Below are 26,668 nucleotides of genomic sequence, written 5' to 3'. Positions count from 1 at the left end.
GTAGTATACTTGCATTAGTTTTCTTTTCACACTAAAAAAGTTGCAGATATGGCGGATATTTCTCGAGAGGAAAAGCTTGCAGCTGCGAGGAAAAAGGTGATTAATCTGTCCTTTGAACAATATATTATAGTTGGAATGTATTTTTTCAATGTTCATGCATATTCATAGCTTTATTTGAGACTGATTTTTGTGCTTCAAAGTGTCGAATCATACGCCGTATTTTGTTGCTGTGCTACGTGTGTTCATTGTAGAGTTACTGAAGAGCGGTCCCATTCGTTATTGCTCGTGTTGTGTCGGTGTTTGAATTTGGGCAGCAGATTGGTCCCGACGTCACTACGACCGGAAATATAAACATCCTTTCCAATTTCAGTGCACAGTTTTGGTGGAGGTTAATCCACAGCAAATCTTGACAGATATTGGCTCCTTTCAACTATTCGTAGCCTAATGTCTTGCATGACTAAAGTAATAATGTGCAAGTTGAATGTCATCATTGACTGTCTTGCATTGATGGTTGAGTTGAATTGAGTCAAAGACAATTTGACAGATCAGTACTGTATATGTTAACCTTAAAGATATCGTTTAATAATGTTGAAGCTGAGATGCATGGCCCTACGTGTCATCAGTTTTCAGTGTCTCTGATATGGTGTAATAATAATATTGAAGCCCTAAAAAAAAAATTGTGCTTCAAAATGATCATGAACTGATTGAAGTGCCTCAAAAAAGAAAAAAATCTTTGAATGACGGTTTTACCGTACCGTACTCATTTTCCCCAATAGACTGTAGCGTTATGAAAACCTTTAGGAAAACGTAAAAATTTTATTTCTGGTTCTCTGGTTCTGGTTCTGGATTTTACTCCGACAAAGCGGGATCCCGCATCGCGTCATAAACATTTTGATAATCAGACAATCGCAGAGACGCCAAGTTCAAAGATCGGCAATGCGTGACATTTTCATGATTCGGCGCGCGAGCGCGCGTGCGAGGGTATAACACACGTATCAGGTATAGCGTTTTTTCAAAATCTAGCGCGCGCGTCGTGCATAAGAGCATTTTCAGACCCTCGAAATGCGTGATGTCACGCCTAATGCGTGATAATTGGTAGCTCTGCAAGCGATCGGCTTGTAAAAGTCATGGGGTTCCTGACTGACCTAAAGCCTAATGTAAAGGCTTATAATTATTGCAGCATGAGCTAAATCAAGGATTTTGTTTCAGAATCTGAGACAAAGTGAAAAATTTTAACAAAAATGTGAAAATTTGATACCTGAGTGATAGCGATTTTCCTTTAGTTTCCCATTGTTAATGAGTTGGGAAATGACCAACCAGATTTATTAAATGTTTGAAGGGTGTGCTCATTCTCTTTAGTTTTACTTTAAATCAGCATCAAAATTCTCCTTAATCTCAAAAGGATGACCAGAATTTTCTCTTTCAGTATATCCCAAATATAATTTTTTTGAAAATTCAGATCACCTCGCGGTTATGAGATGAATTTACCCCAAAATTTGCGCCCACTTTTTCTTACCCTGAATCCAAAAACATTATTCTAACCAAATTCATTGTCTTTCAGACACCCTAACTAGACTAATTGAGAATTAGGACAACCAAATTTGAATTTTTTTAAAACTCCCAGTTTTGGAGGCTGAGACAAACCACAATTTTTTTTTTAATTGTTCCATATTTTATGAACTTCTGTGTGGCATACACTAGACCAAGGACAAATACTTTCCACCTTATCTTCTCAAATATTTGAATATCCACAGTGACCTGTGTACCTGTAGTTTTATCACTCAGTATTGAAAAGAAAGTGAACTAGTTATTGACAGTTGCATGTTTGTTTCCTTACTTTATTTGTTTGTCTGTTTGACTGTTATAGTTACGTACATGTATGCATCCTTAATTTGGGGGTCAATGTACCATAAGGCTATTTACTCTGTTTTTTAACCCTCATTCTCATAATTTGTTTTTCAACATGTGATTACTTTGTATTGTTTCTCTTGATGATGCTGTTTTTTTAATATCAAGAATGAAATAGAGAATGAACTGAACAGAATGTAATTCAAAATCAGATATAAATACCATAACTACTGTCAAATTGCTTGAAATATCAATTGTAAAACTGTAACCAAAATTTGTAACTTTTTAAAATAAATATCTAGATAACTTATTTTGTTGTTAACATAATATAACATATTTATGATTATGATTATGATTCAAACCTGATGTTATGGAATGTCTGTCTTGTTTTGTTTTTCATAAAGCTCCAAAAGTTTCAACAAAAGCGCACCCCATCCAACACACCTACTGGTGGCCCATCTGCAAAAAGTGCAAAGACGAAAACTGGGAAGGCCAAGCCTAGCAGTAGACCAGAGAGTCCTGCTCCACGTCAGGTCCAGACTGAACCGGCCAATAAGAGGTTAGCAGACCATCGGGCCAGGCAAGATGAGGTGGCAGCAAGTGCAAGTTTTATCTCACAATCACCGGTAGGTTTGCTCTTATTGTTTTAAATATAAAAGTGCATGAGAAGTTCAAATTAGAGTCACACATTGAAGTCTAAATGTTTAATGGAAACAAACTCTTCATCATCAAGATGTTTGTAAGATCATATTCACATACTTTTGGGCCATCAAGTGATTAAGATTTTGTGCAAGAAGAATATTTTATTTTGTATGGAAAGAAGATGAGGGGAAGACCTCGTAAAGGCTTTCTAGATGATTTAATCGCAGAATATGGAGCAACAGGATATGAAATGCTGAAACGATGACTCAAGACCGACGTACTTGGAGAGACACTTGATGTAGAATTCTGGTTGGGTCACTGAACCTGTAATAAACTGACAGATCACTATAGATGATGATGCTTGAATAACAGCCACTATTTCTCTCTTATCTTGCCTTGGAAGTCATTTTCATAGAAAATTCTTTGACAAGTTATCACAACTTAAATCTGAAATTTGATGTGTCGTACCTGTGTTTTTATTCTTTTTAGCATGAGAAAGGGCCAAACTCAAATGGGCTTCCATCATCAAGGTAAGCTTGAAGCTCCATGTTGCTCTTTTATAATTTTCATGTACATGTACCCAAGTCTTTACAAAGACGTTAGCATGAGGCCTTAGGTCGTACATAGTGGTGGTGATGATGATTATCCAAGTTATATATGGGGCTATATGCCCAGAAATGTCAGACAGATAGATTACATCAAAGTGGAAGATTTTGCTGCCCGACTATAATATCCGAAATTACCACACAAAATACTATCTATTGAAGAAAATTAAGTGTGAATCAGCAAAGTTAATGAGAAAAAGGGAGATACAAATGACTAAACTATATGTACAGTTATATTGGACAATCTGCAAAAATTAACGTAGCCGTAAAGCTCCATGTACCAAGAATAAATATACATAGAAACAGCAATTTAATGGAAGTAAAAGTAGAATTCTAGCAAAGAAGGGGGAGGAGGGTTGGGGTCATCGGGACATTTTCCTTTTCCTTCAAAACTGTATGGATAGGATTAAAATGTACATAGATGAATCTGGTCTGTTGCGGTTGGTTTCATTGTCAAAAGATTTAGTTACTATGTTCTATCATGAATTCTTGAATAGTATTTCCTTTTCTTCATTCTATTAATTCAGGCCTTAAAAAAATAAGCTACATTTCTTTTATTATCTCTAGTCGTTCTTGATCTCAATCTGATATAATATGTAATATTAATATATTTTTAAATCTCACTCCTATGTTATACAGTAAGCCATTGTCATCAAGTGAAAGTCTCAGACAGATGTCACAGCAGCTGAATGGACTCGTGGCAGAAGTAAGATTTCTCAACTTTTTATATTGTATCTGCAAAGATTTAAAAGAAATGCCTTGACGATTGATTGTTGTTTATAATGTCATTCGTAATGTATTTTTTATTAAATTGACATTTTCCTTTGTCTTCAAAACTATATGGACAGAAGAAAAAGGTATACAGATGAATGTTGCAGTTGGTTTCATTGTCATCAGGGTGGGGAGGGGAGGGAATTTTAATTGTTGTAATTTCACCATGTTATGGGCATAGACAATTGAAAGAATGAATTTTATTTTAATATTGTGTTTTATACACTTTACAATAATTGTACACTACCAGATATACCGTTTATAATGAAGAAAGAAAAATTTGTTCTGGAGAAACAGATTATTTTGACAACAGTAATGTGAAAAATGCCCATATCTCTCTAAATGCCTGTTCACATTGCTGCGGTAAAACATGGTTTCCTCATGTTTTTTGTTGTTGAAACCATGTAATTGAATGGCAAGTGTGTGCAACAAAGGACCTATGTGTTTGCACAAAGCTCTTGTGTGTTAATAAAAGCATAATACACTTAGATATGTCATTGTAAACATATATGTGAATGAAGCTTGAGAGATTGATTTGATTTGATTTGATTTGATTTGATTTGATTTGATTTGATTTATTTTTCAACTCAAATATCCACAAGTAACAAATGAAGTATACAAGTAATGAAATACTTAGAAGTATGTTCATAATAAAATAAGTTTACAGAGTACATTTAAGTTTGAGAATAAGACAAAATATTTTATATTGCTTGATTTATTAACTGAGAGGGGAAAAAAGGGAGTCTCAGAAAAGCTAGGCCCTATCATAATATATTTAGTTGAGTTTGAATAGCCTATTGATTTATTGTTTCCCTTTGAATTTAGACTGCACTTGTCAATGGTGAAATTGGAACAGGAACAAATGGAATGTCTGATTTAGAGGTAAGAAAAAGTACCAATTGTGCCTTACAAGCTTTCCTTAGATATACCTTAGATACTCCTTGTATTTATGTACCAACTTTCTAGTATTGTTATATCGTAATATTACCCTAATCATTGGGTCAATGTCTAAGTATAAGCTTTTACAATTTGAACCATTTTAAAGACGCGATTCGCAGCAGTGCACATAGTAGAGGTTAGTGTGTGTGGGCCGATATTTAGATAGCACTGTGTGTAAACGCATATAGAGATATTTTGTGTGTGCTAAAGTAGGAATATTATGTTTTGGGTTTATAGTTTGCTAGCGGTAATGCCACAAAACATGCTTGAACTTAATTCTTTTTACTTCAAATAACAAGACTCTATGAATTTTGTTGTATAAAACAAATAATGTGTTTTCATTCATTCATTGAAAGATCTACCAGTATCCGCTCTTGTTGAGTCTGTTCATGCATGAAGCTGTCAGGCTGAGTATGAAAGATGCATACAGCCTCAACTCGAGTGCGGATCGATCATATAATGAACTCTTTCGCATGCATTATTTGTATAATACATCATTATATCAAATAATTCCAATTATATTGAACATCTCTCTTTTTCAATCTAGATTCGCAATCAAGAACTTGCAGCCGAGGTAGATCATCAAACGCAGGCTAATAAGAGACTGTTACTGGAGGCAGAACAGTTGGTAAATACTAGACACTCTTTCCACTTTCTCTTATTTTAGGCCTTGCTATATCTGATTTGTTTTCCCCTCTGAATTATTACATTATGATTTATTTGACTAGTGACATGCTTACACATCAATAAAGGAGAGTTGTGCTCTTTTATAGTAAGAGGCTAATAAGGGTAAAACACAGTTATTCCACTTTCTCTATTTAGTTCATGATATCGACCTAACCCATCTTTAACAAACTTTTGAAGTAACCAATGCACAATCGATTTCTATGTTTGTTAAAAAGAATGTGGTTAACAACGTTAACCACCTTCTTTGGACTGGATACTTTCTATTACAAGTGATAGAAGATAGTAAATAGCTAAGGCTGACCTATAGTGTTAACTGTATTTTAAACAAGGCTTCTGAATGTTAGTATGCAGGATATGTTGAAGGATAACATTTTAATTTCATTCTTGATTCACAGAAACAGCAGTGCAAAAGGTTACAGGACAGTATTGAAAAGGTAAATAATACATTTTCTTTTTCTTTCACTTTTAACCATGCTCCACTGCCCTTTCTCTCCCCCCCCCCCCCCTCTCCCCCCCCCCCCTCTCTCTCTCCCTCTCTCTCCCTCTCTCTCTTGGTCTCTCTCTATATGACCATTACTCTTTGTATATATGTCTATATGTCTATCTCTGTATAATTAAAAATGATTAGATTTGACAGATATCTTTCCAAAGCTGCTCTAGTTGATCTCCAACTTGGTATTTCACAGTTAATTGTGTTTACTTCATGCTCTGCACTGCGATGACATTCACCAATAACCAAATTCTTGTAATGAAACCAAGTCAACGATAAGAATAAAAAATGATATTAGCAATCTTTAATGAAATAACCACTGTGTTTATAGATGGAAATACTTGATATGATTGGTTAATGGGCGGAGGAACCATTACGGTTAAGGTGATTAAGTTTGCTCTCTTCTTCCCTGGCGGTCATCTTTTGCAATCAGAATATTGCTACAAAAAAGTAAGGTATTTGTCATTCTAATTTTGTAATCACCATGATTATATTGCTTTATTATTATATTTTCTGAAAGTGTCTAATAAATAATAAAAAAACAATGGTTTCTTTATGTTCTGATTCTGAAGGAGAAGAATGAGTTCGGCCACCAAGCACATAAAGAGCAGAGCGCCCTAAAAGAGCAATCTTTAATGTAATAATCAGTGTGTTTATCGATGGCAATACTGGACTGGATAACTTTGTCTTAGATTCTGAAACAAAATCCTGGATTTAGCTCATGCTGCGATGATAATTATAAACCTTTAGTTCGGTCAGGAACCCCATGGCTTTTACAAACCGATCAGCCGTTTGATTATCAAGATATTTATGATTGGAATTCGAAAATTAAAAATTTGTTTTCCTAACGGTTATCATAACACTACAGTCTATAGAGTGGTGAAGTGTGACGTCATCAAAAGTCTATTTTTAGAATTTCTCAATTTTTTCTTCATATTCCAAAAGAACACCAAAAATAATGTCCTAATGTCGAAAACCAATTGAATATGTTAAGTATTGGCTGAGATATGACCATCTGAATAAATATACTCCCCATAGGAACTCAGTGTTATATGCTCTGGCTCCTAATGAGCCAGAGCATATGACACTGAGTTCCCATTGGGCATATATTCATTATTTCATTATGGACATTATTTTTGGTGTTCTTTTGGAATATGAAGAAAAAAATTGAGAAATTCTAAAAAATAGATTTTTATGACGTCACAGCTTCGGTCCTCTATTGGGGAAATGAGTATTGTATTACCAGTCACTTAAAGATTTTTACTTTTTTGAGGCACTTCATGATCATGTTGAAGTGCGAATTTTTTAGGGCTTCAATATTACACCATATCACAGACACTGATAACACGTAGGGCCACGCATCTCAGATTTAAAATTGTTAAGCGATGCCTTTAATAATGGTTTCTTTATGTTCTGATTCTGTAGGAGAGGAATGAGTTTGGTCACCAAGCACATAAAGAGCAGAGCGCCCTAAAAGAGCAGCTTCAGGTTCACATTCAAACGATTGGTATTCTAGTATCCGAGAAGTCTGATCTACAGAGTGCGCTCGGACAAATCCAGGCTGGCTTCAAACATAAGACTGGTATGTTTTAGGATGACTTCTCGTTTAGTTTCATTACCCTGTTGGAGGTGAAAGATGAAATAGATGAATTATGTCTCAACAGAAAATTAATCGCTCATGTTCATGTACATGTATGCAGATCTTGTGCTTTGATATTTAGTAGTTCCTTAAATGATTCTTTTGTATTTAATTTTTATAGATGAGGTAGAGAATCTAGCAAGTCGTCTTCAAGTTTCAAGACAGCGAGTGGCTGAACTGGAGAGAGGACTCGCCAGTGCTAAAAATTCATCTACACAGTTAACGAAGGTATGCATCATCTATGTGAATCAGCAGGGCCCCGTCTTGGGATTAACCGCAACCAATTTACGATTGATATCAACCACAACTTTCCACATAATAGATAGGAGACTGCAAACTTGAGATTGATAAGAAGACTTGCGATTGATTTGGATCAATTGTAACTTTATATAAGATAGGGCCCGGTATAAACATATTAAATAGCATTCAACTTACTTTGTGGCGTAATATTAGAATTCAAACTATCTTTCAAAAGTTTGTAGTGGCTATGATGATGAATGGATGCCACTTACTTGGAACTATAAACATTTTTTAAGAACAGAGAAGTGTCTACAAAAGATGAAATTCATGGATAATTCTGTCCATTTCTGTTTAGATTTGTTTGTAATTTCTTTTAAGCAGAGAAATGGGGACTTGAGAGGTCGATGAGGTAATTTTGCCCCTGAAACCACCAAACCCCTTATCCCTGTATTAAAGAATTGCCATATATTCTTGCAGCTTGCCAGAGGTATCTGAAAACACATCTTTTCGATTTTCTCTTAAATTCTCCTCTTTGTTCACAATTAATGTAAGCGTTGTATGGTGATGCTGTTTTGCTTTCTTTATTTGTAAGCATTTCATATTATGCGCTTTGTATCTTGTGAAAAGGCGCTTTATAAATGAAACATTATTATTATTATTTACCCTCATGATGATCGTATTGTAGGAATACTCACAGGGAATGTGCCGTTGCGTTTATCTTTCATACTTAGGTTCCATTATCAGACATCAACATGGGAATGATCGATATTTTCTCTCTTTTTTTTTCACTCTCAGACAAGCAAAGAACTGGACAAGGAGCGAGATTCATTGAAATTAGATGTATATAAACTGAGGTAGGTTCTAATCATGATATCATGTGTTATTATTAAGAATAGTCCCTTAATGAATCTGTTATAAAGGGCTATGGATTGTATGAAACAACCTTTCACATCAATCATTCAACATTTTGTGGTTTGGTTCAATAACTTTTTATCCAGACTTTCAACGTTTTGATAATATTTTCGCCCATGTTAATTGTTATTAGAGACATTACAGTTCATTTTACTTTTAGCAATGAAAGAAAAATATTATTGTTGCCAATTTGAAGAACAATGATCAGTTTAGCCCTCAATATAGATCCTGTCCTGAAAGAGTTAAACCCTAGCAATGTATAGAAGCTGTACTGCAATCACTCATCATTTTACAATTCAAGTTTCTATTTTAAGTTTGTTAATCACGCTTGGATTGGTAAAAGTGATAAATCCATCATAGCTATGTTTAATTGAGACAATAAAACAAATACGCCTTGATATGCGCTCTACAAGAATGGCATATTACTATTATCATTTTTAATTTAGGAACCTACTTGTTTGTATCATTTGTAGAGTGATCATGTTTGTCTCTGTTTTTCTGTTGCAGGAAAACAAAGGATGAGTTGAGTCAGCAAAATTCAGAATTATCAAGTCAGCTACGAGCAAAGGTAAGTGTGTTTTGAAAATGAAGTAATTGACAGAAAGGACAGAGAAAAACTTTAAAGTCACATCTTAGTCTGTCTGTCTGTTCCCCTCTCTTTTTCTCTCTTTCTCTCTCTTTCTCTCTCTCTATGTCTCAATCATGTTTGATATACTTTTGGCACTGCCTATTGTAAAGTCTGAATGTAAGTCAATTTATTGTCTAATGTGAAGCATTGGTATTTCAAAGATGTAATATGTTGTTGTTATTGGACTTTATAGCGTTTTCCATCTTCGTTGGATGATTTTCGCCAGGCAATGTGATAGTGCGTAGTTTCTGGTCCTCTCTTCATGTTTTTGCTCTGTTGGATTGACGATAGCCTATGACGTTGTGTTTATGAAATTAATAATGCCAGTAGATTTTTAGTAGATACTTTCTGTATTGTTATGTAGCTTGTTATTTTAAAGAATAAATTAGGAAGGAAAGGATGAAGTGGTTGAATATTAGTTGCGTTCAGTTCATTATGTTGTGGATATCATTTATTTAGTCCACAGAAAATGAGCAGTTAGGTCAAGTCCTGGGTCAACTTCAAGAGAGATTGAATCTAGCGGAGCTTCAGGTCCAGCAGCTGACCGCTCAGACCGGTCAGTCACAGGACACGCAACTCACCATCAGCAGACTGCAAGAAGAGAAAGCAGACACAGATAGAAAACTAGCTCAGGTAACTTTTTTTAATTCATATTACACTGGAGGAGATTGCAAGGTTATATTGCTTATTTTTATTATCTTTTAGAGTCGAGTTCTCTTTACACCTTTTCATTGGTTTGGACAAATTTAAAGATTCAACTGTCAAACTCTATTCACAACTTTGTTTGCCAGAACCTGTGATAGTAGTGAGGTTATATTTGTTGAGGTTAAAACTTGCATATCCCAGCCCCGGCACTACCGTTTGTTGGCAAGACGTTAATCAGGTAGGATGGGAATGTTAATGTAGTTTGCTCAGAATTGTGGGCATCTGTAAAAAGGCGCCTGGCTGGAATGCTCCCCAGGGAGTGTAAAGCGTTTATAAACGTTGATGTATGATGTGATATAAAAGCGGAATATTTTTGTTATAAGCTTCTAATGATGAACATTTTAAAGATTGTTACCTACTAAGTGGGACATCCTTTCTCATTCACTGTACTACGTATATACTTTTTCTTCCTTTTTGCCTTCTAATTTTTCTAATATTTTTCGAATATTTTAAACTCTACTTTGTTGTATATTTCCCCCAGTATATGCAGTCAGTAGAGCAATTGACAGCCGAACGCCAAAATCTTCACCAGCAATATCAACAGCATTCCTTACAATACCAGGACCACATCCAGCAAATCACTGCCCAGGTAGGTCAAAGGTCAATTACAGTCTAGTGATTGTAATGAAACAATATTTATGTTGTTTAAACATATTTGTGGCTTACACCCAGTAAATAAAGATCAATTGATCGATCTGTAATTGAAAACAAGTCAGAAAAATCTTGGAACCAGCGGGATTTAAACCTGCATCTACTGCTTGCTGGGCAGCGACTTGTATGATGAATGCATAATCTAATATAATTTAATTATTTAGAGTTTGCTTGTCTTTTATTGTTAATATTAGATTACTTATGACATGACTTGTAGTTGGTTTACAGACCATCATGGTATTGACATAAAGTTTTGAAGCTAATTTTACTTCTTTAAAAAAAAAAAATTCTATTGAATCTTTACAAGTAATAATTTTTTTTAAAAATCCTTCCACTTCGTTCTGTGAAGCACTCAATACATGTACTATTACCTATCTTTTTTTTTCTCAGAATGAATCTTTTACTAAGGAGAAGATTCATCTACTATCAAGACAAGAAGAGCTTCAGCATCAGATTAACGTCCTTGAAGAAAACCAAGGTAATAAGAATTTACACTTTAGTTCAACAGAACCTATTCTGGAAAATCAGTATTAGTGTAGGGCCCTGGGACCTATTTCACAAAGCTTTTTTTCAATGACAAATAGACAAAAATCTGTGATAAATCTGCTGATAACCAATCAGAAGCAAGGATTTCAGGAGCTTATAACAAAAACTGTCATTTGTCACTGATGACAAGTTCTGTATTATTACTTGAAGTTGTACATTAGGTTTTTCAAACAAACTTCTTTGATTTATGACATAATCAGGCTATGGAAAATATTTAGTTAGAATTTTTCTGTTTTTCAATAGTATGTAACAGTAAAAGTACATTAAAGACAATACTTATGAATTCCATGAATTCCATTTCACACAAAATGACATTCCACAGTGGAGGAAGATTCATAATATTTTTTTAAAATAATTTTGGTAACAAATGAGGTGTAAGATTTTCATACAGTTGATCAGATGAGAAACTTTTGTGGGACTTGATTGCAATCATGTTGAATTGAATTGATAAGGTTTATTGCTAAAAATTCAAATTTACAGCTATAAGCTGAAACATCTTGAATTTACAAATAAAACTGCAACATGCAAATAATACACTGTAAAAAAAGGAAAATGTGATATTAAGAAATTCTGTAATTAAATTGATATGATAAAAGAAATAAAAAGAGGGAGAAGAAGAGAAAGAAGGAGAAAAGGGAAGAGAAAACAAAATAAAAATAAAAATAAAAGAAACAAAGAAAGAAATATGCTTGATTGTAAAATTGATGTTTATAAAACTAGTAATAAAATTCAGTATACAATGGTGTAACATGTTGCGAGCTAGAGAATATTGCTTGACATTATGGACAAGGTTTTACCTTGCAGCCCCTAAATCATGGAACAGTTTACCAATTATTATCCATCAATCCCCATCTGTACAGTCTTTTAAGGAAAGTCTGAAGTATTATTTGTTTAAATAGTAATTTATAGGGCAGTTTTGTTTAAAGTAAGTTCTTGATTATCTGTAATGTTAAGAATTAAAATTATGTATTATTATTGCTGTTTGTTTATTTTACGTTGTACCTTGTTATGTTAAGCGCTTTATAGAAACATTCTATTAAGCACTTAATAAATGTAATTTATTATTATTATTATTATTCTTACAGCTGAGCAGATGAAGGATGACGTGAGTGTTAGCAGCGTGAGTCAGGAAGAAGTCATCAGGCTGGAACAAAGACTAGCTGCGATGGCCGAAGAAAAAGAAGCAATACATTCCCAGTATCAAGTTGTGGTAAGTGAATCAACTTTCCTTTTGGGGTAGAATTATCAATATATTCATGGTTTCAAAATGTCCCGAGTGAATTAACCTGGACATGTCATTCTGTATAGAGCTAGTAATTGGTTTGTACCCTTTCGAAAGAATGTGCGGTGTAACCATAAACCTTGCTCCCCACGATAGAAGCCTTCAAAGATCTCAATACAATCAGTGTATCATTCTCCATTCGGCACAAGGTTCTTAAATGATTGGAAAAATGATTTTTCATTTGACCATGTGTTACCAGTATGCTGATTTCGATGCTTATTTTATATTTTTTTTAATTCAATAATGTCTTACTTATACTCTTCAGTTCACAAAACATATAATAATAATCTTTATTATTCTAATATTTGGTGGAAGGATACAATAGATCTTTTGCATAATTGATGAGGATGAGTGGCGGGACTTCTCAATCCTCCCTCTCTCTCACATGGTGGACCCGCAAGCCTACTGTATATCTACATCACCATGCAAGCCGATACTTACAAGCAGCATCTAATCCTTTGTATGTTTTGTAGGTGGCGGACAATGCCAACCTGAGCAGGCTCCACGAGGAGAAAGAGGACGAGGTGGAGGAGTTGGGAAGAGTGCTGTCAAGATTTAAGGAGGAGTCCGTCGACAAGGGCTCCCTCTTGGAGGGGATCCAGAGCGACAAGGCAACCATCAGCAGAGCGATGGCTCAGAATAAACAACTCAAGATTCAGCTGGAAGAACTTCAGACTGCATTTGTGAAGATGGTGAGAAGAACAAAAAATATCAAATTTAAGCAGTAGTGAGTGTAATGAAATGGTTTCTTAGAGAAAATTTTTATGGTACAACCATGTAGATTGTCCTTAAAAGAACTGTTCGTACTGTTTGTATGGAGGGAAAAAAGCAGGAATGTAGACTTAGTTGAAGTCAGGCGTGATGTTGGCTTTTCAGCCAAACATGGTTATACCAAATCTAAAAGAATTCATCTTCTTGCTATGCAAACCTGTACTTTCAAACAACATTTGAATGGAATGGTTGTTCAAAAATGTTTGTGAAGGTAACTAGATATGTATTAGGTCAAGGGTTCGAATCCCAACATGGCACTAATATCCTTTGGCAAGATGTTAACCTCCACCTAGGTGTTAAATGGGTACCTGGTAGGATGCGACCATCATTGTTGGTCAAACAGTTCATGAGCGTCAAGTAACGCCTGGCTGGAATGCTCCCAAGGGAGTGGAGATTGTGCACACAGTGTGTGCGGGCAAAGCGCTTAGAGACATTTGTATCAAGTGCCATGTAAAAGCATAATATTGTTATTATTATTATTATAAGGCACATTAATGATTGTACTACATTTGCCTGTTTTATCCGCACAGAGCCAGGATAACATGGAGCTCACAACCGAGCTACAATCTGAACAGCACGTTGGCAGTGAGCTTGGTTCAAGGCTGGGTCAACAAGAAAGTGAACTTGAAGAGACGAGGTCAAAGGTGAGCGAAAATATTATCTTTTGCCTTAATGTAATCAGCATGGCCATGTCTTATAAGAATTGCGAATGATCCAAGCCTAATCCAAATCAATTGTAAGTCCTTAAACAATTGTAAGTCCTCCAATCATTCACAATTTTGCAGTTCCCTATCTCTTATGTACATAGTTGAGATTGATATCGCTCCCAAATAAGTTGCGATTAATATCAACTCTTTACAAGACGAGGCCCTAATGTATTGTGAGAATTGAATTGAATTAATTGGAGGCATCAGAATCTTTAAACTGGTATGTTTTAAAAAACTTAATTTTTTTTTGTTAATCACCTGTCAAATTTGTTTTATTCGCAGAACATATCAATAAAAATGATTTTATTGAGGATTCCAATTTGATTAGAAAGAGAGTGAATTTTTGTTTATTATTGGTGAATGCTCTTCAAAACATGAGAAATAATTTCAATGAAGGAGCTTGAAACCATGTACCTGTTGGAAATGTAAATTTAGAATGATTGATGTGCATTATGTCATGTGTAATCTTATATCAGGATTTGACTCTTGACATTACTGTTGTAATCTAAGCTTGAATCTACTGAGCAAAAGATAGAAACTGCGCAGACCCAGAAGTCCATGTTGAACAAAAGTTATTCCCCTCTCAAAACTTCCTCAGCAGTAAATCCAGACGTTGTATGTCAGACAGGTTGTGTATCTTGACAGTTGATTTAAACCAGCAATTTTAAGAAGTGTACATAAATCTTCTAAAATTTATGTTGGGCAATATAGAAAAGACAAGTATCCAGGATGGCTAGTTCTATTTGATGAATATTTTGTGTTTAACCCAAAGGCAAAAGAGAGGCTTTTTTGTTTGTTAAAGCCCCACTGCAATGCTTATAGCTACTTGCGCCCTCTATATAGCAAACAATGCCTAATCGGTGACCCTTGGTCCCCCATGGGGCTTTAAAGCAGCAATTTGAAGATTTTAATTTTCATAAATCTTCTAAGACATAGGGACAATATAGAAAGGACAAATATCCATGATGGTCTGTGCTTATTTGATGAATGTTATGCGTTAAATCTGAATGCAAAAGAGAAGGCTTTAGATTTATCAAGTGTCCGGACACCAGACCCCACAACTTTCTTTTTACATTTTTCAAGTGCAATTTCAATTTCAATTTATTCATGTTTCCAACAAAACATTATAAATCAATTATAAGCATTTAAAACCAAGGTAGAAATACATGTTGAAAACAGAGGGGTCCATTAAAAGTGTGAACACATCTCAAATGATACAAATAATATACTGTTACCAACTCGTTTCACAGCTTGAAGGCACCGAGCGAGAGCTGGAGAATGCCAAGACGCAGACGTACGAGCTGAACAAACAGCTGATGCAGCATGCGACCCTGGCCGATAGAGCTCAACACTTTGAAGCTCAAGGCGGAGTCAATGAATCCCTCAGAACAGATCTCAAACAAGCTCAGGTAAGTGGGACCATCATGGTTTTAATATTACGCTTTTATATAGCGCTTGATACAATCTCTCTAAGCGCTTTACAGATATACTATTACCCCAGTCATTGGAATCAGTGCTTGCCTGCACACAATGTGTTTTGAACCCCTTACAGTGCCTCATAAGTTTCCAAACGTGTTGGTTGTTTGTATGTTCTACCAGACTGCTATTTAGAAAGCATGTATATGCTTGTAAGCAACCAGGGGACCTACAGTTTAGGACAATGATGGTTTTGAACCCTTTCGGTGCCTCAAAGTTTCCAAACGTGTTGGTTTGTTTGTTTTACCAGACTGCTAAGAAGGCATGTATATGCGTGTAAGTAAGCAGCCAGGGGACCTACAGCTTTAAATCTTTTGTACCGGAATTGTCTGTTGTGTTCGGTGTTCTTATCTTGTCCATTTAGTGCCTTGACAGATGAAACCTAAATATTGTTTTTGATTTTGATTTTTAAAAATATTTTTAGGAGCAGCTTCAGTCTCTGAGCAGTGAGAACAGTCAGCTAAGAGTGAGGATTGCCAATTTAGAGAGCTACCAACCGTCATCCTCGGATGAAGCAGACGGAGAAGGTCAAAAGATGAGGAAAGAAGATATGGTAGGCACTCTTAATAATATACAAGGAAATATTGAGAAGTCCCAAAGTAGTGAGAATTTCAAGTGTTAATTCTCTGTTTCATTTTTATGCCTCCGTTAAGAAGTAGCCGAGGAATTATGTTTTCGGGTTGTCCGTACGTACGTCCCGTTCTCGTGTTGGCGTTATCTCAAGAACCGACTGATGGATTCCCACCAAACTTTGGTCATGTATGTAACTTGCAGAGCCAATGAATTGATTAGATTTGGGGGTCACAAGGTCAAAGGTCAAAGGTTACAGGGCTCATTGTGTATGTAAAAATAGCTTGTGATCGCGTTATCTCAAGAAACGACAGATGGATTCCTACCATACTTTAGTCATGTATGTAACTTGCAGAGCCAATCAATTGTTTAGATTTTGGGGTCACGAGGTCAAAGGTCAAAGGTTACAGGGCTCATTGTGTATGTAAAAATAGCTTGTGATCGCGTTATCTCAAGAACCGACAGATGGATTCCTACCAAACTTTGGTCATGTATGTAACTTGCAGAGCCAATGAATTGATTAGATTTTGGGGTCATAGGTCAAAGGTCACAGGGCTCATTATGTATGCAAAAATAGCCTGTGATCACATTATCATTAGAACAAATGGACAGATTACCATGAAACTCAGGACATGTATGTATCTTGCTGAGGCAATGAACTGATTAGATTTTGGGGTCATGAGGTCAAGATCAAAGGTCATGGGGCTCATTATGCATGCAAAAATAGCTTGTGATTGCATTATCATTAGAACCGATGGATGGATTACCATCAAACTCAAGACATGTATGTATCTTGCATTTGGGGTCATGAGGTCAAAGATCAAAGGGTCATACATGTATATGAGAAATAGCTTGTAATCACGATATTCTGAGAACATGTTAATGGATTACAACCAAACTTGAATTTGAAAAATTTTCTTCCGTTTTGGTTTGTAAAATTGCTCTATGACGGAGGCATCACTTTCGACTGCGCACAGTCGAAGGTCCATCTAGTTTTTAATGTAGATATTCTGATATCTGCTATGGAAATAAACTTAAAATTGATGTACCTGTTTCAGTAGCAGGAAGAAGAAAAAGCTACTCATTGTCCAAATGATTGAATGACATATGCTCTTGCAACAATGCTGTACTTCAATTTCCAACAGTTGCTGAATTCTTTCCTGTAGCCCTTGATCAAATACTTTACCTAACCCCAACCCTAAGCCTAACAAAAAAACCAATAGCAACCCTTATCCTAATCGTACTTATTGGACTTCATAAAAAAATTATTTGACCATTATATCTGTTGATTTGAGAGTAGCTTCCTATGCAGCAATATGAAAACGTGGCTAGATTTTCCTTTCTTACAAGGAAGTTCCTGAACCTGTTATTGTAACATTTTACACACGATTCCTGAAGGATGTAATTTAAACGCTCGCCAAGTTTCATAGAGTATGCACAAGTCTGCGAAAGTGACTTACTGCCTTCAAGATTAACATGGATGTATCACAATATTGTTTGTTTCAGGTTGACTCCCTGTCGGCTGCTATCAGACAACTGGAAATGGAGAGAGACCATCTCAGGCAAGCTTTGGATGACCAGCAGGAAGAATACAAACATCTACTTAAAGAAACAGATCAACTCAGATTTAACTCAGGTGAGCCATAGAGGGAAACTGATATCATGCCCAAGCTACCAATGAGGACTGGTAGTAAACCAGTGCGTTAATATCCGCACCCATGTCCTGTTCAATCATTCTTAGATATTAGATATGAAAATGACAATAATCAAAATATGTATCAAACTATCGTGGCCATTTCTCTCAAGCATTTGCTTCTCGTTCGGTCTTTTCCATATCCCATACTGTATGTTGTATCCTTGTTTTTATGGCTAATGGTGAAATAGAATATCTTGAATCTCTTGAAATCTGTGGAATCTCTTGAAAAAGTGCATTTAGGGTTGTGAATGAAGCCAAATTGTGTAATTTGATGATATATTTTGCTATGGGAATTCATAACTTTAAAGGTAAAGACCAGTTATGGTCATGCGATTGCATTGTGAAAGAAACGTTGTGGAATCGATCAGAAAAGGTTGATCATCTAGCATCTAGCATCTGCAAGGTTCTGGAATCATCAAAATGATAAGAAATTTGGCCCATTCTTCGTAAAGTTACAAGCACTATACACTGAAAGATGTATATGGGACTACCCTATATTTCTCACAGACCATGAGAGAAACAAATTTACCAAATATATGAATTAGTAGGCGGTTTCCTGGCAAATTTTTTATCATCATGTTTTCTGATTAAAATGAATGATGATGAATGATGCATTATAATTCATGTGACCTTTGACCTCATTTTGTTTGTTTGTTTTATTTCCGTATAAAAAGACATCATGCATTCAGTAAAATAATAACAAATAGAACAATGAATTTACAAGATGAAATAAACGGCTGGATAGCCCATATTCAGCGGTATCGTTATGATACCGCTGGTCTTCCATGGGGACCAGAAATGATACAGTAAAAGGACAAAGAAAAATGGCAAAACATAAATTCCCAAGCAAAATATAGTAAGAAATTAAACATCCAGGACAGACAGTATTGAGAAAAGAAACTAGTATTTATAGAAACAGAATTGTGTGAAGTAAACTTACAAATAACTCAAAACTTTCTTAAATAATAATAATAATAATGATAACAATATTTATAAAGCGCAACATACGCCAATGGTAATAAGTTATAAAATACTCATTGAATCGTTAAGGTGGATCCAGCAGAGCGCAGAGTCCCGTCACGCAGGAGGCTTACGAGACCCTGGAGCTGGCCATGGAGAAGCTCCAGGAGAAGTTCGTCTATGAGATGAGGGTAAGGGCGGAGCTCGACGATAGGATCCAGGAGCTGGAGCACGTCAATCTCCAGCTGGCTGGAGAAACAGAGACGATAGGTGAGTCATTTCATTAATCTGCATTTGCCACTCCATACCCAGGAGAGAAATGGGGGGCTGGTAAGATGACAAAAGCCTTCGAGTTAGTAATTGCCATATGCCCTCATGGTGACCATATGGTAGGAATACTCCCCAGGGAGAGAAGATTGTGCGCATTGTGCGTGAATGGATCTGATGACCGGGATAATACCTGTAAAGTGCTTAGAGACGGTATTTTTTATTGAGCACTATATAAATCCAGTGAGTTAATTTCTCTTCATTCTTGCTGTTTACTCCGATGAGTGCTAGATGCGTCACTCAACCTTTGCTCAACAAACGGACAAATATAAACTAAAGTATTCCCAAATCCAGACTCTCATCTACCGAAAAGCGTTTTAGTAGCTTCCTTGAAAACGTGGAACAGTATCCCACTTTCCATAAGGAATTAACTTGTCAAACCTTTTCAAAGAGGTTTTTTTTTTTTTTTGGTTAAACTTATATCAGTTCATTTTTAAATTTCCCAGCAGAATCAATTGACATTTACTGAGTTTAATGGTCACAAATTGATTTTTAATTGAGTAACATCAGCAAACCAGTGTGAAGAGTATTGAATCAGATTTTCATGAACGTTAACATGTGAATGCCAATTTCTCCAATTATCATAAATATGTATGCTGCATGATGTAAATGTTGTACTCTAGTTCAATCCATGATATGACATCTTGATTTTAGTGCAGAAAAATATTGTATTATACTTATAGTAAAGGTTATGATTGTCTTATTCTCTCAATATAATTAGGTTTTTATGATGACAATATTTGTTACATTTCTTGTAGGAGAATACATCACCTTATATCACAATCAGAGGGACATTATGAAGAGGAGACAGGACGATAGAGAACGGTTTGTCACTACATTAGCAAGAGAGAAAGAAGATATGGAGGTATGAACAAAATGGATTTATCTTTATCACGATGATGATGATGATGATGATGATGATGATGGTGATGTGATGATGATGATGATGATGATGATGATGATGATGATGTCAGATGATGATGATAATTGACAATGATGATGATGATGATGATGATGATGACGACAAATAATGACCATGCTGATGATGATGTAGGATTCCTTTAGATTGTAAAATCAAAGTATTTATTTTAGAATCTTTAAAAAATGTGGTTAATTGGATTGAATAATGGCCATAAGGAGGTGTCGGTACAAGTGAAATAAAAATATACCATGGAAACACGCTTTATCAATTACATTTGACGATCATAAATTTAGCGCCAAACAGGACAGTACAGCACATTTACATGTACATCTAATTAATGATTCAGTAAAGTGAATTAATCATTTTGAGTGAGCTATTGCTTTTCAGTTGTGTGTTGTTGTCCAAGGATATTACAATGTCGTCACAAGCAAGGACAAAGGAAATCACAAATCTATGTCATTTAGAGGTCATTTCATTGTTTGGCTACAGTACATGCTTTATCATGTGAATATTTACCTATATAATTAACCAAATGATAAATGATTATGTTTCGACAACAACATAATGGATTTACTTGATTCCTACTGTCAAGAACCTTAATTCACCTTTGATGGATGTAATCTAGATTCCTCATAACCACCTGATAGCTAATCACATGGCATTTTTCTTTCAACCCAAAGTTCACACCTTGAAAACAGTGATATATATGTAAAATATACATATATATCTGTTCCTGAAGGCAACACAAAAAAGGTCTTGAAGATTCACATAAATATGGTTTATAATCTAGTTTAACTCAAGATTTTTTCCCCCCTTTTTTGATACTGAAAGTGTAATATTTTTTTCAAACTTGGATAAATGGCTCCAAGATCGCTTTTCCCTGACAGATAGGTTGAATTTAGATTAGATTTTTGATAAGAATGAACTCAAGATATTTCTAACTCTAATAATCTTTTTCAAACTTGTGTAAATAACTTGAAAACTTGATGAGTTATTGATGATTCCGCTATAGATATATACTTTGATATTTACAATTACATTGTTTTTTTCTGGGCCCTGTTTCATAAAACTTGTTATCAATAACAATTTTTTAATAACTGTTATAAGCTACTGAAATCATGGCATTTGATTGGCTGAGAGCAAATTTGCCCTAGAAATATAGCATTTGTTATTGATAACAAGGTTTGTGAAACTGGGCCCTGATCTGATAAAGCTGAGCCGAGATCAAGGTGACCTTTGAGCCACTGTTGAACTTGTTATCTATACAAGATATTGATGTTTAAGAATACCTCAGATAACCAGCTTATGGAAAGACCAGAGTTGGTCCTTCTTCCTCTTTTGCATATATTCTGGTATTTCCTACTTGTTCCTATATACATGTACATGTAGTTTGTGTCAGGAATAATGATAACAAGCGTGAAAATATTACAACTAAAACCGAACACCTTCTAGTTCATACTTGTGACAATATATTCAGGATCGACCAATCTACAATATTATGTAGAAATCTCATTTTGATGCAAAACAGAGAAACATGACGTGTGCTCTAGCAATAATGTTTCTTTTTAATAAAATAAAGATTAAAGTTGTGAAAAATATGGCTATTCCATATGATGTCCAGTTCCAAAGTCTCATATGTTATGTACATGTAGTAATCCTATGTTAGTTCATAGTGACAATGTATTTTATCAACTATCCATTTTTCCCTCCATATCTCTTTCTTTCTTTTTCTCTTGATCCTGCTTTCTTTCTCTGACTCTGACTCTTTGTCTATCTGTTTCCTCTTGCTTCTTCATCCTCCTCCCCCTTCCTCTCCCTCTCTCTCTCTCTCTTTCACTCTCCCTCCCTCCTTCCTTCCTTTCTTTCCTCTTTCTCTTCCTCTTCTCCCTCTGTCTTCCTCCTCCCTCTTTCTCTCTTGCTCCCTCCTCCCTCTCTCTCTCTCTCTCTCTCTCTCTCCATCATCCCTCTCTCTTTCTTTCTCTCATTCTCCCTCTGTCATCCACCTTCCTTTTCTCTCTTCCTCCATCTCCCCCTCTCTCCCTCTCTATCACTTCCTCCCTCTCTCTCTCTCTCTCTCTCTCTCTCTCCATCATCCCTCTCTCTTTCTTTCTCTCATTCTCCCTCTGTCATCCACCTTCCTTTTCTCTCTTCCTCCATCTCCCCCTCTACCCCTCTCTATCACTTCATCCCTCTCTCTCTCTCTCTCTCTCTCTATCACTCCCCCTCTCTCTCTCCCTTTCTCTATCACTCTCTCTCTCTCTCTCTCTCCCTTTCTCTATCACTCTCTCTCTCTCTGTATCTATCTATATCATCCCTCTTTCATCCACCCCCCCCCCTCTCTCTCTCTCTCTCTCTCTCTGTCCCTCCCCTCTCCCCCTCTCTCACTGTCACTCCATCTACAGGCCAAGCTGAACCAGCTCCAGAACCTCGTGGTCCAGCTACTACAGGAGAAGCAGCACCTGCATCCCTACGCCCATCAGAGCGAGATCAAGAAGGCTCTCAGTCCACCTCAAGATCCAAGGAATGCTTTCAAGATTGAACACGCCGAAGAAGCAGACGAAAAGATGGAGCATTCCAATCAGAATGGTAAGCTTTTTCAGGATATTTCTTTACATTTTAAGGGTTTATTATTACCAAGTTGAATAGATGGTCAATTGAAATGAATTGAATTGAATAATAATTCAACAATTCAGCATTTATTCAATTCCATAATTCCATAATAAAAACAGTAACATCAACATAAAGTAAATATAATAGAAGTACTACTTTATACATAATTATTGTATTTTGGTTGCAGTTAACAAAATAGTCAAATATTGACAGTAAAATATTAGAATTTGGTTGCTGTATGTTGGACAGCCACCTTGAATTTATTGAATCATCTGTCATACAACAGAAAATTCTTTTTTCATTGGGTCATTTGAAGGCATAGTAATATGTAAGAAAGAAATGGTTGGATTTTTGTTTTGTTATTGTGATGGCTCTGATTTTAGCTTGTAGGCCATGGTCGCGACACCGATCATTACCAAGTTGATAAGATTGCCAATCTAAATCCGGCGGTTTTTAAATATTTGTTTTTGTGTTTGTTATTGCGATGGCTATGATTTTAGCATGTTGGCCATGGTCTCGACACCAATCATTACCAAGTAAAGAAGTTGATTAGATTGCTAATTGAAATCTGTAGTTGGTGGTATTTGTTTGTCTTTGGTTTTGTGTTTTTGTTATAACGATGTAGGCCATGGTCTTGCCATCAATATTTACCGAGTCGATTAGAGATCGCCAATTGAAATTTGTTTTTTTGTTTATTTTTATTTGTCTTTGTTTTTGTGTTTTTGTTATTACGATGGCTTTGACTTTTAGCTTGTAGGCCATGGTCTCCACATCAATCATTGATAATCGAGGCTCTTCTAGACCAAAAACCTTTTCATGGATCACGTGATCTTCGAAATGATCATGAAGTGCCTCAAAAAAGTAAAAAATCTTTGAGTGACCGGTTTTACCATACTCATTTTCCCCAATAGACTGTAGTGTTATAAACAATGTTGGGAAAACGGTTTTTGAAATTTCGAATTCCAATCATAAATATCTTGATAATCTGACAGGCGATCGGCTTGCAAACGTCATGGGATTCCTGACTGACCTAAAGGTTTCTAATTATGATTGCAACAGTATTTTGTTTTAGAATCTGAGGCAAAGGTACCCAGTCCCTTTAATATAATTGTAAAACCATTTGAACGTGTATATGGAAAATGCGCTATATGAACACATTATTATTATCTTTCTTTGCTAATTATACAGCTTTTATACTTTTTATACCCAAATTAATCAACAAATTTATTCATAGTCTTGCACATTTATTGTACATCTGTTCGATTTGACAAGAAATTGTATTATGTCAATAACCGAACTCAGACTACCTTTAAATACTAATCAATCAATATCTCTTCATGAGAAAAAGCTGTTAAAATAAGCTTTTGGTAATCTCCCAATATCACCTGATACGATATGCCCTGCCTTGTCCTCCCGTATCTCATAACCTTCTGATAACATCCCACTCCCAGGCTATCAGGGGTTCAAAGATCACATCTTCAAAATCAATAGAAGATCAAAAGAAATCCTCTACATGTTTGTTCAAGGTATTAGAACTCTTTAGGAAAAGGTTACGCAGTGCATCAAGTGTTTTTGCATTGTCAAACTATTATTTAAAGCCCTTGTACTTGTATGTTATTTGCATGTACTTCAAATATCATTTGTTGAGATTTTATTGTGATTGATAAATTTCCTTCTTATCGAGTTGGATAATGATCAAGAGTCAGATGAAATTAGATTTTAGTTTGTCTTCTTACTCTAATAATTTATTGAAATGTCAAAGCTAGTCACTAATTCAATCATCTATAGTTTTCCTCTGTTTTTGCAATCCTACTGCACATGATTCCAGAGGCCATTAGTATAAGGTAGAAAGGTCAAAGGTCACTAGTATAAGGTAGAAAGAACAGAGAGAGATTACTGTTTTATAGTTCTATATGAAATTGGGACTTTATCTCAGGGATTCTTTTTTAATCAATGTCAAATATAAATTCATCTATCTACTGAGGGATAGAATCAGTATTTTTAAGAATGTTGTAACAAGACAAATTTTACTTAACAAAAATAAATGGAAAATACGAAAAGGATAGAAGAAAAACATGAAAAAATATTTGGCAAAAATTTTCTCAGAGAATATTTCACAGACACAGGGCAGGGTATTGGATTGTATTGAACTTATAAAACATTCACATATATATGAAAAAGGTGTATAAGAATTGAACATTCTTTAGGTTACTTAAGAAGAAAACAATATGTTAATAGCTCTTAAAGAGCCTTAAGCCTACCGCACACTATACAATCTTTCCTGCGATCTGATTTTTGAAGAAGTGTGAATAAACAAAAATTGTCTTCCTGATTTACATTCTAAATAATATATGAGTTTTAACTTTTGGAATTTCGGTGCAATTAAGCATTCTACTCAGAATAAAAGCGGAATCAGTTTCAAATCGTAGACAATCGCACGACTGGTCTGACATCATTGGGATTCTGAGGCGATTGAGCTTTTCCTCCCCAAGGGAGCTTGACACAATTGAAATTTAGATTTTAGTAATCCTTTGACTATTCAGATCCTTAATCATTGTGTTTTTACTTTTTACAAGTTTTCATGTTCACGTCAAATACTATTGGAAATTTGTCCAAAGTCGGATCGTAGTCAGATCGTATAGTGTGCAATGGGCTTTACAGATACATGATAGTGTATAGTATGTGTGAAATAAATTGGTCTGAATGTTTTGTTCATTTTGATTGTCTTTTGGTAGACAGTGAATGGCTCTCATCCTTCTCTCCCTCCCTCTCTCTTAATTTCCATCTTTTCCTCTTGATTATGCTTCCTTTCTCTGACTCTGACTCCCTGTCTCTCTCTCTCTCTTTCTCTCTTTTTCTCACTATCTCTCTCTCTCTCTCCCCTCTCCCTCCCTCTCCCCTCTCCCTCCCTCTCCCCCTCTCCCCTTCCCTCTCCCCCTATTCTCTCTCTCTCTCTCTCTCTCTCTCTCTCTTTTAAGTGTAGTATGTGTCATATTCTTTTATCTTTAATATATTGTTCATTTTTATTGTCTTTTGATAGACATGGACTGGCCCTCGTCATCCACAGAGAGTGGAGATGGCGATGGGAGCTTTGAGGACGTATCGCTCGCAGACGACCATTACCAGACAGCAGCACTGCCTTCACCCGAACAGCTCCCTCGCAGTGAACACACGGCACAGCAGATCATCCAGCTCCTACAGGAAATGGGATCCTCCGCAACGAGCATCGACCGGAGCACCATCCTAGACAGGGACTTCATGCCATGCAAGTATTGTTCAGATGTACTCCTTCACGTATGACGACGTATACGTGACGTGACGTGACATATGTGATTGTCGACGTATATCACCTTTTCCATCCATGACTAAGAGATTCTTCGGCTAGGTCTTCCGTCTGGCCACCATGGCAGCGTCTTACAAAGAGTTACGGTTGATCCAAATTAATCGCAAGTTTGAAGTCTCCTATCTCTTATGTACATACTTGCGATTGATATCATTCGCAAATAAGTTGCGATTGATATCAACTCTTTGTAATACGGGGCCCTGGTGTCACTTGAAGCTACTATGTAACTTGTAAAGTGGAATCCAGGCATGGGTTTCGTCCTTGGCTGTCATTAATCGTAGCACCATCTTAAAGAGACAGGGACTTCATGCCATGCAAGTATTGTTGAGATATTCTTATTGATGCATAATGATGTGACTGCTCATGGCACCAGTTCCATCCATTACGAGTAACTATTGAGTCAGGTGTTACGTCTGTACTGGCTTCCTAGTTTCACAAGAGAACTTCAGCTTCTATTGAACATACAACTGAAGTCAATCTAGACTCTCAAAGGCCTCTAGGTTACTAAAAGGTCAAAGGCAGAGTTGAAGGGGAAAAATATAATAGTAGCTGCGGGGGTTCTGGCAAAATTGATGCACATACTTAATGAATCCATTTGCCATATGCATGATTTCCAAGACAAACCAAAGTTAAACAAATTCCTTTTTAGCACAAAATGAATTGTAATCAAATCACTTTGAACTTCAACTGTTAAATAGAAC

At 35.8% G+C, this 26,668-nt stretch overlaps 1 protein-coding gene across 1 annotated transcript; it reads left to right on the top strand.

The window, feature by feature from the left end:
* Positions 1 to 26,607, top strand: LOC582197 (golgin subfamily A member 2). The gene is made up of 24 exons (XM_030997590.1): positions 1 to 96; positions 2,253 to 2,474; positions 2,980 to 3,020; positions 3,735 to 3,801; positions 4,692 to 4,748; positions 5,353 to 5,433; positions 5,888 to 5,926; positions 7,408 to 7,564; positions 7,743 to 7,849; positions 8,657 to 8,715; positions 9,281 to 9,341; positions 9,861 to 10,034; positions 10,588 to 10,695; positions 11,148 to 11,235; positions 12,389 to 12,513; positions 13,059 to 13,277; positions 13,887 to 14,000; positions 15,314 to 15,472; positions 15,964 to 16,092; positions 17,616 to 17,745; positions 18,856 to 19,035; positions 19,851 to 19,957; positions 22,417 to 22,600; positions 25,665 to 26,607. The coding sequence occupies exons 1-24, from the start codon at positions 49 to 51 to the stop codon at positions 25,922 to 25,924; spliced, it is 2,916 nt and encodes a 971-aa protein (XP_030853450.1). The 5' UTR covers positions 1 to 48; the 3' UTR covers positions 25,925 to 26,607.
* The last annotated feature ends 61 nt before the right edge of the window (positions 26,608 to 26,668 follow it).

Source organism: Strongylocentrotus purpuratus, unplaced genomic scaffold (genome assembly GCF_000002235.5).
Source record: "Strongylocentrotus purpuratus isolate Spur 01 unplaced genomic scaffold, Spur_5.0 spur5_scaffold_4, whole genome shotgun sequence".
In the NCBI taxonomy this organism is placed as follows: domain Eukaryota; kingdom Metazoa; phylum Echinodermata; class Echinoidea; order Camarodonta; family Strongylocentrotidae; genus Strongylocentrotus; species Strongylocentrotus purpuratus.
The sequence above is the reverse complement of the archived record's forward strand: the minus strand, read 5'-3'. Positions and strand labels throughout refer to the sequence as shown.